The sequence below is a fragment of the Apteryx mantelli genome, chromosome 6 (assembly GCF_036417845.1).
Source record: "Apteryx mantelli isolate bAptMan1 chromosome 6, bAptMan1.hap1, whole genome shotgun sequence".
NCBI lineage: Eukaryota > Metazoa > Chordata > Aves > Apterygiformes > Apterygidae > Apteryx > Apteryx mantelli.
This window is the reverse complement of record NC_089983.1, coordinates 9,364,367-9,378,598: the sequence shown is the minus strand read 5'-3', so window position 1 is coordinate 9,378,598 and position 14,232 is coordinate 9,364,367. Positions and strand designations below refer to the sequence as shown.

General features: G+C 43.5%; 1 protein-coding gene across 5 annotated transcripts in view; it reads right to left on the bottom strand.

The window, feature by feature from the left end:
• FN1 (fibronectin 1) overlaps positions 1-14,232 on the bottom strand; it is a 56,404-nt gene that overhangs the window by 30,318 nt on the left and 11,854 nt on the right. For all 5 annotated transcript variants that reach the window (XM_067298724.1, XM_067298725.1, XM_067298726.1 and 2 more), the window contains exons 10-19: positions 13,862-14,014; positions 11,886-12,014; positions 10,101-10,244; positions 7,441-7,562; positions 5,921-6,098; positions 5,585-5,761; positions 3,840-3,968; positions 3,628-3,717; positions 2,880-3,074; positions 1,162-1,434 (exon numbers count right to left, since the gene is read on the bottom strand). In XM_067298724.1, the coding sequence (XP_067154825.1) occupies positions 1,162-1,434; positions 2,880-3,074; positions 3,628-3,717; positions 3,840-3,968; positions 5,585-5,761; positions 5,921-6,098; positions 7,441-7,562; positions 10,101-10,244; positions 11,886-12,014; positions 13,862-14,014 (1,590 nt within the window). The remainder of the gene's footprint in view (positions 1-1,161; positions 1,435-2,879; positions 3,075-3,627; positions 3,718-3,839; positions 3,969-5,584; positions 5,762-5,920; positions 6,099-7,440; positions 7,563-10,100; positions 10,245-11,885; positions 12,015-13,861; positions 14,015-14,232) is intronic.

The window sequence follows — 14,232 nt, the reverse complement described above, 5'->3', positions numbered from 1 at the left end:
TCAGATGTAAGCGAACAGTCTGAAAAAGTCACCCTGTTTGAAACAAATTACCACATTTCCTTTCCTTCCCTCTCATCTATATGTGTTAGGCTGGATTTTCAACAAAGGAGACCAACTTCTGAGAAGCCAGAACAGCAGATGATATCGGGAGCTGAATTTTGGCCCTATGAATAGTGTGACCTAGTCAAAGAACAGCACTGACACTGTGTCACCCCTCTACCGCCAAATAAATGGGATCTGTTCAAGCGCACCATGTCCCAGGTTCTGTTTGATCCAGTTCTCCTGGATCAAGAAAGAACAGAGACAACCGGACAGAATGGATGCTAACTCTCCTTCCCACTGAAAACCTACATCTCACCCAGCTACTGCTCCTTTCTTCTCTGAGCTTCTGAAAGGCAAAAAGCAATGACTGCCAGACTGCACACTCTGCTTCTCACCTTGCCTCACACAGGTGGCATGTTGCCCAGCTACTAGACGATTAGCAGCCAGGTTGAGAGATCCTGCAAGACCTTTCCCCAAAAATACACACTCCCTGTGGCCCTTATCCAGAGGACACTGAGATCACTGCAAGCCAGGTCCCCAGGTTTCACTGGGATGACCCTGAAATCGCTGGGGTGGCAAGACAGCCTACAAGATAGCCTGTGGAAAGCCAGGTCAGGTGAAGCTGAAATGCAGTCCCTTTAATGACAAGTCCTGTCCTTACTAGCGCATACAGAATTCCTACTGAAGACAGTGGGAGCCAAATAGGTACGTAGCTGCCAAGAAGGAGACAGGGATTTTCAGAGCAGTCTAAGCAATGCTCCTATGTCATACTGAAATCTGCCCTGAGGTATCCTTGAAATCACAGGCTGTGATCTGTGCTGTAAAAGAACTGCAGGGCCCATCAATTCTCAGCCAGCAATAAAAAAGTTGAATCCCAGCCATATGAAATTGTTTTAAAGTGCCATGAGAGTTAAACTCCCATTGGAAAGCCCTGGAGGAGTATAAATCTGCTGAAGAGATCACTGCTTGACTGAATGAATTCCCAGCCCTGTCATCTACTTATGGGATACCTCCTGGGCTAGAGCTGTTGTACTTTAAGTGCTCTGTTTATATGTTTCTCTAAGCGACAGAAATATTCACTTCAAAAGGCTGAAAAAAGTACGAAGGAAAGACACTTACTGGTGGTTTGCTCTCCGGTCAAAGGTTTGCTCTCCCTGCCATGGCTTACAGCAAAGATCTTAAAGAGATAGGTTGTTCCTGGGAGCAGGTTAATAACTTCAGCGAAAGAGCTCCTGCTAATAGGCAGTCTCTGGCCATGCTGGCCAGGGCGATTGACAGGGATTACTTCCACCCGATAGCCAGACACGGTGCTCTCCGGTGGGGTCCACATGATGGTGATCTTGACATCAGAAACCTCCACAAACTGCAGATCTTTGGGTGAAGGAACTTCATCTGAGAAGAGAGACAATACAGAGTGTTAGAGTGAGTCCTGAGCAATTGGCAGAAGAGGCCACAGGAGTATGGCATGGAAGAAAATAAGGGAGTTTTCACTGAACAATTGCTAGCCCAAGAATATTTACCAAATAGAAGAATGCTGTGGTAACCTTACCTTAAACATATACACACACACATTCCCAGACAATATTCATGCAGACTGCACATTCAGAATGACATTACATGGCTTTAAGTACTTTATGCCTTGAGCCATAGATGATATATTGCTGTCACAAAAAGAACTGGAAAACCAGATGCACTATGCTGCAAAACTTCAAATATATGTGGAACCAAAAGCTTGAAAAAGTACTCCAAGGATTGGAAACAAGAACCTTTTTTTGAAAATTAAAGGAGAGAGTTTTAAAAATGTCCATGGCATGGTCAGAATGTCTATAATTAACTTAAAATCCATCTTTTATAATTAAACAAATACAGGGGCTGATCTGGCCTTACTGGAGGCAAAGAAAATCCAGCTTCCTCTGTTTGGCCCACAGCGCTGCACCATTGAATTCCTATGTTCAAATTAGGTTCCTTTAAATTAGGACTGATACTGCCCTGAAGCTAACCAAAGCACATTTTCAGAAGATACAGATGCCAAACCATAAAATGGCTGAGCTGAGTTCATGCCTGGTAAATCCCCATTTGCAAACACATGTGCTTGCAACTTGCAGGACCATCAAATTCCATTGCCACCACATCAGATCTCAAATCTTTCACTATCTTTCTTTTGGTTTGGCTATTCAACCCAATTGGCTACTTAAAGAACTCTGAAGCCAGTGTTTTTTCAAACGTGTGCCTCAAGTCTAGATTGTATGGTCTTATTTTGGCATATCAGTCAATGCTGAGCAATCTCCCATCCCCACTAACTGCAGTGGAAAATAATGGTTAGGTCTGAAAGGGAGAGGGGGAGAGTCAGGTGAACCATTCAGATTTATATTGTGGTATCTAAATATGTAACCTTAAACATCTGCAGCCCAAGTACTGAGGCAAAATGATTTACCAGGCTTGTAAGATCTTAGGATAATCCCCCTGGGACAATTTAGGAAACTCTGATCTTTCTTTTCCAAAGACACAGCTTTACAATGCAAAAAACAATCTTTTGACTACCCCACAGTCCAGTCCCTACATATTACAACTCTATGAATGCAAAGCAGTGGCTTGAGTGTGTCAGTCCATAAGAAAGATAGGACTTTGCTACAGAACTTCATTATCACTGATGTTTATAATAATAAAAAGATTAAAATTAAAGAAAAAAACAAGAAAACAGAGTTAAGAGTCCATTCAAGGATTCAATGACACTACTTGTTTCGCTAGAGCAATGTTAACTTGCATTGCTATTTGGCTCCACATGCTGCCAGAAAATCCTTCTGGGTTACTGCTATCCAGAACATGCTGGCCATTACCTGTGCGTGGGACACCTGTGGTTTCCTGCTGGATGAAGACAGGAGTACTCTCCTGATTTTCCTCCACTGCATAGATGCTGATGTTGTACTGAACACCTGGCATTAAGTCACTGAGCGTTACGGAGGTAGCAGTGTCAGGCAGGTTGAGCTCTGTGCTGCTGCCTTCCACAGAGGGTGTGTAGATAATTCTGTAGCCTAAAGCAAGAGAGGTATAGTTAGTCCTCAGACACAATCAGTAAAGCAGTATAAGGAACACTAGAAATGAGAACTAAATGGATCTCCCCACTGAGGCTTCATAAAAACAATCCTGAACTTCAGTGGCACTTGTGGCTCCCCTTTGCTGAAGTCCTGTCTACAGATCGTATGTTCATAATGCCTTATAATGCACAATCTGACCTGGATCAGAATATTCCTGAGCTTTGACATACAGATTTAGGGTCTATGCAGTTCTCATGTTTGTTATGGATGACAGATGCACAGAAAAGGTCACGGTGCTTGTTTATTTAACCCAGATCTAATAGGAATCATTTTGCATCCAGCTGTCTGAATTGCAAGTTCAAACAGCGAAAGCCTTTCAGCTCTATGCCGAGCCAAGCAAGCGCTGGCCTGCTCGTGTGCTTTCCAGCTGGTCTCCTAGACTGGGCAGGATTCATGTACCCACCCTCCAGCCCAGAGTTACACTTTTTCTTTTTGCTACATTTCAGATGCCATCAATAGTGCAGAATAGGTGCACTCGAGTTAGTCAAACCTGTGATCGGAGCCTGTGGTCTGCTCCAGCTAATGACAATTGATGTGTCATCTACACTTTCCACGGTGTGCTCAGGAGGTGCATCAGGAGCTGTTTAAGGGAATAACAGAGGAGAACAGCAAGTGTGAGGATGTGATGGGACAAAAATTTATTGAGCAAACAATCCACTGAAGAGCTGCTTTCAAAGTGCAGCAACACCCACCCACACATACCTGTAGTCTGTGAAGTAGACAGGATCAGGTTCTGCTCTCCTTCTTCAGAGATCTGGTAGACGTTAACAATGTACTTGCGACCCGGAAGCAAGTCAGGGATGTTGACAGAAGTAGCTGTGCTTGGAAGATCTAAGGGAGAAAGGCAGGAGAGAGAAAACAGAAGCACCTTAGCAACTCTCCCGGCTTCTCACCAAGTGAGGTAACTGAGAGACCTCTCTTCCTATATGGGCTGAGTAACAGTTTTTTGTGATAAAAGAGTGATTGTTCTGTAACATATCTTTAGTTCACATCAGAAAAGTTGTGCGAAGAGCTGGAACAATTCTCTACACTCAGCAAACAGGCAACACCTAGGCCAGCAAGGGCTGGGGTGTGATATGGGCAGGGAAGCTGGAGCAGTACCCCACTGCACTCTGCTGGCCTTTAGCCATCTCAGCTGAGTACTCGTTTCACACCTGTAACTGTCACATTTTTGATACAGAAAAACCTGAAAGAATTTTCACATGAATAGCTCATGGGGAAAGACTGACTCATGAGTAGGGATGAATGACACAATGAGGACTGATAAACTTCTCTCCCCGCATCCTTTCCCCCAGATGTCCACCTACACTCCAGATGTAGGAAATTCCCCATGAAGCAGCTCCCTTCTGGCCAGACAGCAGCCAAGCATCTTAAGGGAAACAGGGGAATTGCCTTAACACTTCTGCCTGTAGACAGATGAACTTAGGAGCTGCTTCACAACTTCAGACTTTGCTGTCTGGGCAGTCAGTACACAGACAAGGAAGGTGGTGCCATCGCTGGCAGTTCCAGTGTAAGCCATTCCTACTCATAAACCCAAGCCTGCAAGCTCGGCAGGGGCAGCAGTCCAGGGAGAATTATTGGGTCAAAGGATTATTGTTCTTTTTCTCATGTTGTTCTTCTATCACACATATGGCCTAACAGATGTTTTAACTTCAAATCTTTGAGATATTGCTATTATCATCATTAAGAAAGGAAATAAGGAAAAAGATTAAGATGAAGGTTCTGTGTGGTGACACAGGCTCTATAGTAGACAGAAAAGGTGGGTTCGATTCCTAGGCGAGTCCAGTGCCTTTAACCAGCCTGCTGGCTTAGCTAAAATGCCACGTTATCAAAAGCAAGCACCTTCTGATCCAAACAAAACAACTGACAGAGCGGACTAGGACAGAGATCTGCAAAATGATGAGTAGTCAAGAGAGTAAATGGGAAAGATAGCTCTGTCCATTCCGATGCGAGGACAAAGGGGTGACAAAGGAAATTAGCCAGGTGGCAGGTTCAGAAAAACAGATCTGGTTCTCTTCTCAGCTGCAAAGCCGCTCACTTCAGGATAGTATGGAAGCTATTAAGTTTACATGAGTCTTAAAAAAAAAAAGAGGAGAGAGTCATGGAGGGGAGGAAAATCTATCCACACTTATTAAAACAAAGACACTACCTCTGGCTCAGGGAGTTCTCAGCTGCAGAACCCTGCGAGAGCATTGAGGTACTGCTACATACTTGCCTTGTTCTCATGCCCTTCCATGGGCATGAACTTATGGCCATTGATGGAGAAAGGACAGGGAACAAGGCGAGCTTTTAATCTGAGCTAGTACAACCACTCTTACATCCTAATTTAATCACACTTAAAAGATAGTGAAATCCTCACTCTTTACCCCAGGTAAACAGATTGTCACAGAAAACATCCATCTACTGTAAGCGAAGCAGTGGTCTAGTAAACTCAAACACCATCTCACCAAGATACTGCGGCTCATCACCCTCTTCACTCAGCTCATATTCAACACGGAATCCAGAAACGGTGTCGGAAGCAGAAACCCAGGAGACAACAAAGCTACTGGCTGTGATTTCAGTGACTGACTCTGAAGTAGCAACCATGGGAGGAAGAAGAGTTGTTTCTCCTGAAACAGTGTTGCCTACAAAAGAGGAGGAAGAGGTTAAATAACTATTGCCACTTGCACATTAACTGGGATGCACATCAATACTATGTCAACGGGAAACAAAAACTAAGGAAACTATCACGTGGGGAGATTAGATATTACTGGGTACCACTCCTACCTCACTGTTCAACTTACTTGACACTGCTGTGGTGCTGGTTGTGGTAAAATCAAAGCGAGTGACTTCTTTGTGGCCATACTGCTGAACACTGATGAGCTGTCCCTCATATATCACACCAGGCTTCAGGCCTGAGATGGTGTAGGAGTTCAGGTGACCAGGGATGGTGGCTTCCTTCCAGTGCCTTCCAGCATTTTTCTGCAAGAACAAGAGCACTCATATGTTAAGAGACTCCACAGCCTGCAAGCAGGGGTTTCCAGTGAGCTGACCTGCTGCATGGTTACTTAGCACTGTCATATTTGAACACATGACTAGAACAGTTAATGCACATAGAGCCAAGTCAAAGGAGATGAGAAAGGCATGCCAGGAAGCAGGGCTAGAAAGCAATTGGGGGGATTAAGTTTTACTGGGGTAAAGCCAAAGCAATCTAGTTTTGAACCTTAAGAGGAGCATTATTTGTAATGTATACACTAAAATCATACCTTTATCAAAAATGCAATAAGGCATAAGGAATGGCTGGAAAATGCACATTTGAAATAACACTCTAAGCAATGTTTGCAATAACACTCTAAGCTATCATCTGAAAACAATATACAGAACAGTTCCTCCCTTCTACCCTGTGTTTGAACTCTTCGGGAAGCTCTACAATAAGGTTCCATTCTCTGAGGTTTGTACCCCAGTGCTTTAAAGTCCATCTCATTCAGGCCTTGATCCAAGATACACTTAAGCCTGTGGAAAGACTTGAGTGCCTTTAACAGCTTTGGATCAGGGCCTTTATTGTTCTCTTTAATAAGAGGCAGCATTGAGGTACTAATGTTCTTAATGATTAAGCGGTCTTTTGTGAAACTGTCCTCTGGGGAACTTAAAAACAACTCATCTGCACTGGTTAAAACGAATCACTCCTCAAATGTGAATGAGCCAACAAGCAGTGGTTAACCCGCCTTGGTTCAGGCTTTACAGAAGAAGGGAAATGACTGTTTGTTTAATCCTATGCTGGCTGTTTTTATCTTCACATCCTACACATTTTTACCTCCTCACAACTATCCCAGTTGTCTCTGGACATGCACATGGTACTAAAACAGTGTTTCTCAGGATGAAGAAACTTTCATATGGATTTACATTACTGTGTAAAGTGAGCAAGAATATGAAGTTAACCTGCTTACTGTGCTAGTGCTTTTGTTAATGAGATCTTTCATAAACAGTGACCAGTAGTGCTCACACATGAAAACAGCAAGTATTTATACAGCACTGGTCATCTTTGATCCTCAAAGATGGATCCTGTTATCCTTGACAGGACAAGGACACTGAATTAGCAACTAAAGCTTGCTGAAAACATGTCAGCCATTTCTTTCGGCCATTAGAAAAGGCCAAATAAAATATTTTTGGACAAAAGGGGAATCTTCATGAAGAAATGTGCGAGTTCTCATTGAAAAGAAAAACCTAAATGAGGACTCCACAGGTGAAAGCCTTGTACTTTTAAGAACTATGCATTTCTGGAGCTCAGAGTGCAGCTATTGGTCTGGATGAATGTAGCGCTCACCGGTCTCCAGCGCAGAATGTACTTGGTGATGTGAGATGGTTCAGGTGCGTTCCACTGGATGGGGTGGGAGTTTGGTTGATTTGTGCTCTCTGTAATGATCACCTGAACAGGTCCAGTTGCCCCTGAAATAAAAAGATTTCCATTTTCAACATAATGAGGATGTTTTCCTTCTGCCTTTGTTGCTGAGTTGAAAAAGGAAGAAGAGTGTGTGGCTTGCTATATGCACTGCAAGTAAGTCATATTTTCATTCTGTCCTTAATGCTTTTAGTGCTCAATAGAAAACTGATGAATCAGGGAATATATTCTGTGGTGGAGTTAGCATGTGCTGTTTGGGTGAATTTCCCTTGAGTTATCCATGAAACAGAAGACTGAAGTGAGCAAAACAAAGTCATTGTTCAAGGAGAGGGAGCTTCTCTGTACCTGACTGTTTTGATCAATTAGTATTTTCTGCAATTGAGGTTAATTAAAAAAAAATGAAAAAGAAAAAAAGAAATCACTGCCAAGTAATCCTGCGGCATGGTGAGAGCAAACTCCTGATCTCATCTTGAGTACTCCCTGCTAAGGGACACTAGCCTTTCCACTAGCCTTTTACTGTTTTACTACATTTCCTAATCAGTTACTTTGAAATACTGGATTTTCATGACTGTGGAGCACTTCACAGGTGATGAGGCATGTCTTGTACACACAAACCAAATCAGAAGGGTAGCAGAAGGTTTGAGACAAATCAGGCCCATAAACACATGAAAATACAAGTTCAGTAGTGCTCTGATGCTTAAGGCTACTGATTTCTTCTGTTTACACATTTGGCTAGATTAGGCCCCAAAAGCATGTTTTCCCCACAAGGCTCTCTAGGTAGAGAAGGAAAGGTTTTATGATCCCATGGTTCTCCTTTAAGTCCCTCCTGCTACCTCCTGGGGAGGTCTCACTGAATGCTTAGCAGCATTGCATTCATATGTTGGTTCTCAGAAAATATCAGCAATAAGCAGCCTAGAATCCGCAGGTAAATGTGTTTCTTTAGCCATTAAATACCTCTTATGCACACACAGTTCTATTTATAATTTATTTGGACAACTGTGTAACATATATACTTGCCCCATATTTAACAGGACTTCCAGCCAAACAAACCTGTGCCCACACACAGAATGTTTCAAAGCTCGCCTAATCCCAAGCCTACATTCAGAAACCCTAGATTTGGTTTATTTACACATTTCCAGTCACTCTTATGTCTAAAGAAAGCCCAAAGCCCTGGTCTCCAGTCTGGAGGCGTGCATATTTCACATAGCTCAGGGAGATGTTTGTTTTAGCAGTCTGACTGGAGTCAATGAAGCTCAGCAAGCCCCAGGAAAGAAACTCCTGGGGAAATAAAAAAGCCAAAGGCGGCCTGCTTCCTATTCTAAGAAAGGCAGTGCCTGGTTTTGCCTGCCGAGTGTCATATTCCTCATCGCTGGCTCACTGGCTGTATGGCCACAGATAGAAAGGCAGCTGGGTCTTTGACAAGGCTGCCAGGTATAGGTCTGGCTCAATACTGTGCTGCGGCAAAGACCTTCCATATGACATGAAGCAAGTCATACAGAGAAGAGATACTCGCGCCATCTATGTGAGGCATTTAGCAGACTTTAAAGGTGCTAGTCCCCTCCCACAGCCAGGACCCCTAAATTAAAACCCTCTCTGCACAAGATGATCAGCCTCAGGTTCCCTCTCCAAACTCATAGGGCACTTAGGGGATAAAAACATTGCAGCTACTAAGCAGACTGATACTTTTTAACCTGTCTTGATAGGAAAACAAGAGAATCAACTCTTCACTGAAGCTGCCATATCCAGTTCTGATTGAGTTCCTCCACATTTATTTATGCTAGGAGTTGAGCTGGGAAACAAGTGACATGAGTGTAGTCTTCTCCTCCCAGAAGAGAAGCCACAACAACACAGTCTTAATATTTCATCTCATTCAGAGTGAGACATTGGCAGTTGCAACCTTAAACAGGAAGGTAATGAGATTCCTCTTGTATTCTGTTCAGGGAACAAAAACAGAACAAACCAAACAGAAGCACTGACTATCTATAAAGATTTCCTGGAACTGACTGGGCAAATGAAAGTTCAAATATTTAATTTCAGGGCAATGATCAGGGAAAAGGCTTCATTCTGTGGTGGATTTTGCTTCTGCAGTGAGCGGGAAAGGAAAGACCATATATGTAGTAGTTTTTAGGCAATAGAAACTGAAGGTTGCAGATGTGATATCACTAAATACCAAGAGGTGATCTAAACTCAGGTTGTGTGAACTCATAGTCATTCTCTAAATGAAGTCTGGCCTCAGGAGCAGCTGTGAACAGCCTGGCTCCCTCTTTCTAAACATGACACCTGTATGCATCTGCCAAGAAGGGTAAGGAAATGGTTCTGTTCTCAAAGGAAGCCAAAAAGATCACTTGAGCTGCTAAGGAAGAGCCCCCCAAGGCTGGAAGCACCTGCAGGTTATAAACTAGTAGGAGGCCTGGAGAGCTACAGAAATCAAGTGTTTGCTTTTGTGATATGCAGCAGAAATCACTTTCATTCATTTGGAGTTGAAAATGATATGGAATGATGTACAGAAACCTGATGAGGTGAAGGATGGGGAATACTTTCCTCATGTCTTACTCAGAAGATGAGTTATCTGTGGGGTTTCTTACCAGGATAGGTCTGCAGTGGCTGGCAGTGCCATTCTCCGATACCACGGCCATAGCAATAACACTGGTATCTGACACCATGGACGTACTTCTCCCATGAATCTCCAATCTGGTAAAAGGTACGGGTTTCTGAATCCTGGCACTGATCTAAAGGCACAAAAGAGACAGTTAAAGCACCACATGTTATTGAAACTATCGGGGAAAACCTAATCCAAAAAATCAGAGGACACCCTTTCACAAACAAGGTAACACCAATGTTTCTTTATATATAGTAATATTTGCAAATAAAGTGGCAATAGAAACTGAATCTCAGATCAAGGTCCTTGATATATCACTGCATGTGTTAAGTCAGACATTGGGGGACTGATTTAGCAGTGATACATTTCTTAAAATACTGTTAGGTACAGGCATGTACAGGACAGGTCCACCTGGCAAGCTTCCCACTAAAGTCAGAGGGAGGGAAGGGGGTCCTTCAAGAAAGGATTTATTTTTCACTATAATTGTGGAACCCAATTATGCTCCAGTCAACTGAGTAAGTTCATCTCTCATCCAAAGCTGAACCATGCTGCTCTCAAAGAAATCAATGACAAAATTCCTCCTGGCTTCAGTAGAATCCAGTCACACTGAGGCTGAAGCTACCACTAATTTTCAGTGGAGTCATTCCAGATTTACCATTGTATGAACCAAAGAAGGATAGATCAAATCCTGAAATCAGCTTATCTTGTGTAAATACAGCACAGCATCAGTGCTTCAGTACACTTCCTGCTCTGACCTATGTTCGTATTTCTGGCCCAATGGAAGTTTTCTGTGAGAACCAACACTATGCTTGTTTGGATAAACAGAAGCCTAGTTTAGGGAGACAACAAAAATTAAATCAACAGCACCTTTGAAGATTGCTGAACTCACCCCCCTCCCCCTTTTTTAAAAAGTAGTTTTCAGGAGTATGACGATCTGAGTTCCTCCAGTGAACCTATACACACATATTACTGTAAATAAAGCAGAGTTTAACCACTAGTGCTTTCTAATAGATTTTCTTGGCAACAGTTCAAAGTTCTCTTGGATTTAGTAATTGCAAATCAAACAAACAATTAGGTCTTATCTTCCAATCTAGGTTCACTGGGGAAGGAAGGGGAGGCAGAGAAGATGAAATCTTTTCATTCCTGCACAGAACCACGATGGTTTTGGCTAACCTCCAGAGTGCTATTAACACGTGTTCTCATCCTGAGCTTTCTCTTTGCCAGGACAAAGAACAGCCAAAAAAATTAATTTAGTCCAAGGTAAGTTCATATATGCTGGTGCTCCTTTCTCAGTTCTGTGAGGAGACCAAAAAGTTTTAGGAAAGAAAGGAAGCAAAACCAGGTTCTAGCATCACTACCTAGCTCCATATCGATTTACCAGCATTCTGCTGGAGATCCCTACCTACCAAGCTGACAGTTCAGATACCAGAATTCAGCCAATTTAGCCCAGTGTGGGCCTAATATGCCCTGTTATCCCAGTCACTAGAGCGTGTTACCTTTTAAGTGGTATGTTGCCACTATCCATTGCTATTACAGCATCATCAGCTTCTGTTGCATGTCTGAAAACCTAAGTTCACCTCTTTAGAACCATGATTCCTCTATCACTTACCCCTCCAACAAATACAGCGTTACTACTTTGGCAGTTGTGCAATTCAGGGCAGAAACCGGGCAAACACTGGGTCCAGATTCACACACCATTTTCACCATAGCACAACCAGCTCTTGCATAGCTACAGTCTGCGTTTGGCAAGTGGGAACAGCTGGCAACTTACCAACAGGATCACATTTCCATCTGCCCCGACCCTGGCCAAAGCACGTGCAGTTCAGCATGTGCCCCTCATCGTGACGCTTGTGGAATGTCTGGTTCACATCATAGGTGATACCGTCCACAATGCACTGGTCTGTTTGAGAAAGAGCAGAGATACTTTGTCAGCAAGAGCTCAGAGCGTAAAGACAAATTTTTTTGCTTAGCACAGTTCCCTCCTCTTGATCAGCTTACAGAGGCTGACCATGACAAGCTCCATCCCCGCCAGAGAGAGCCCTTCCAATATTTATGATCATCACAGACCCGTGCTGCACATGCACATCGCTGCTGCCGAGTTCCTTTACCAGCAGTGTGCAATTAAGCACCACTTGCAGCAAAACGGTCTGCAGGATGCAGTCCAAAATACTAAGCATTATTCAAACTACAGAACTGCTTGATTGTTCCCCATGACAGAGTTTCCACACGTGAAAGAAACTAAAACAGTAGGCTAACTCTTTCACTACCTCCTCTGAGAAAGGTCTAGACTAATACCTTAGTGAGTATGGCCGAAATCATTGGAGCTACGCAAGGAGAAAAGGGCTACTCCAATTTCATAAAGATATCATAAAGACGTTTGCACCTCACTGTGATTTTATGCTGCCAGCTATCTCTGCCATGCTTTGCTGTGCTCTAAAGAGAAGAGCAGATCTTTTATGTCCAAGATGCTCCCGGTGCCTGCTAATCAGCTCTGCCTTCAAAAAGCACTAACCAGACCCCATGCTGAAATACAATGGTATCAGTCCATTGGGGTCAGTCAGGCTACGGCAACCTGTGAACTGGCCCAGAATTCGTACAGGCAATCTAATCAAAGCAAGGGGAAAACAGACAAAACAAATATGAAAACCACTCTAGAAGCATGTTGTTTTGCTAGCTAGGACCCCAGAGACCTAAGTTCAGTTTCAGACTTAGTCACAGGCCTTCCGTCCTTGGGGAAGTGACTCAGTAAATCCCAGGCCTTCATTCCCCATCATATTTTCCCACACCACAGGTCCAATGGGGGCTGAGGACCTTCTCTGGTTGCTATGTTTTAACAGTCCTACTTAGATAACCTATGCCTTTTGAAAAAGGGCAGAATCTCCCCCTCACCCCTCCATTAAGGGAGGCCACTAACTCAGGGATGAAATTGCAGACAACTAGCCGCCCATGCTGAGAAAGGAGTTTCACAGACCAACTTCTAGCTGTGCATTTCTCACTGTTCTGAAGGAAGTGCACGAAAAAACTCCCAAAGTCTTTGAGCAAGCTTTTCCCTATAAATTATATCCCATTTCAGCAGTTGTGTTTGAGCCCTTTCTTGGCGTGTTGACAGCAACCCCCTCTCCCCTGCCTTTTCCAGACACAAAGCCAATGCTGTGAGCTAGCTGTAGGATGATCAAATGTCTGTGCTTTTAAGTCTTCTTTTTTTGGTGTTGCTTAAGCACTTCTCCACTTGGGCTGCTTATATAAATATGTAAATAAATAAAAGTAATCTATATGAAAAGTTGGCAGGACAGCACTGAGATTAGCCAGCAAAGGGATTCATCCAACACAGACAGATTGCAAACGGCACTGCAGAACAATAAAACAGACAGCTCTGCACTCAGACTTCAGACTAGTCTGGGGCCTTGTGTGTTCCTGAGAGGGGGAAATACCTCTGCTCTCCATAAAGCCACAATGGCACCAATGCCTAAATGTAGACAAAAGGAGGTAGGGATACCTACTGATTGAGCTAATCATGGTTTCTCTGCTTCCTAGCCTACAAAAGCTGAATCTGTACTTCTCCAGCATGTAAACAAGGGAGGAACTTCATGTAGCCCCTCTGATTCCCTCTCTACGCCAAAGACAAGCCTGGTGATATATGATTTGAGTCTGGGCTTCAATTCCCAGTGATGGGACTTGAAAGAAAACCAATTTCTCCCACCCCCAACACTTAGGCTAAGCCTGTAACATCAACATAAAAAACAGTACCTCTGAGCTGGGAGTAGGCAATGCAAGTCCATTCTCCACGGCCATTTCCTACACAAGTACATCTCATCATATGGCCCATGTCATGTTGTTTATCCCACTGGTCCCCAACGCGGTACATGACACCGTCATTCGTGGTGCAGATTTCTTCATGGGCTGGTTGAAAGAGAGCAGGAGGATGCTTTACGTGGCTAGAGTTAACATGATCATGAAGGCTCAGACCATTTGCAAATGCTTCCTCATACTGCGCAGTGGTTTCTGCATTCTTAACAAGGGAGCTGTAGGAACCCACTCCATTTCGAATACCATTTTTGCTGGGTGATGATGTTCTCTAAGTGCATATCCCTTCTAGGGATTCATTCATTTTAATTCTC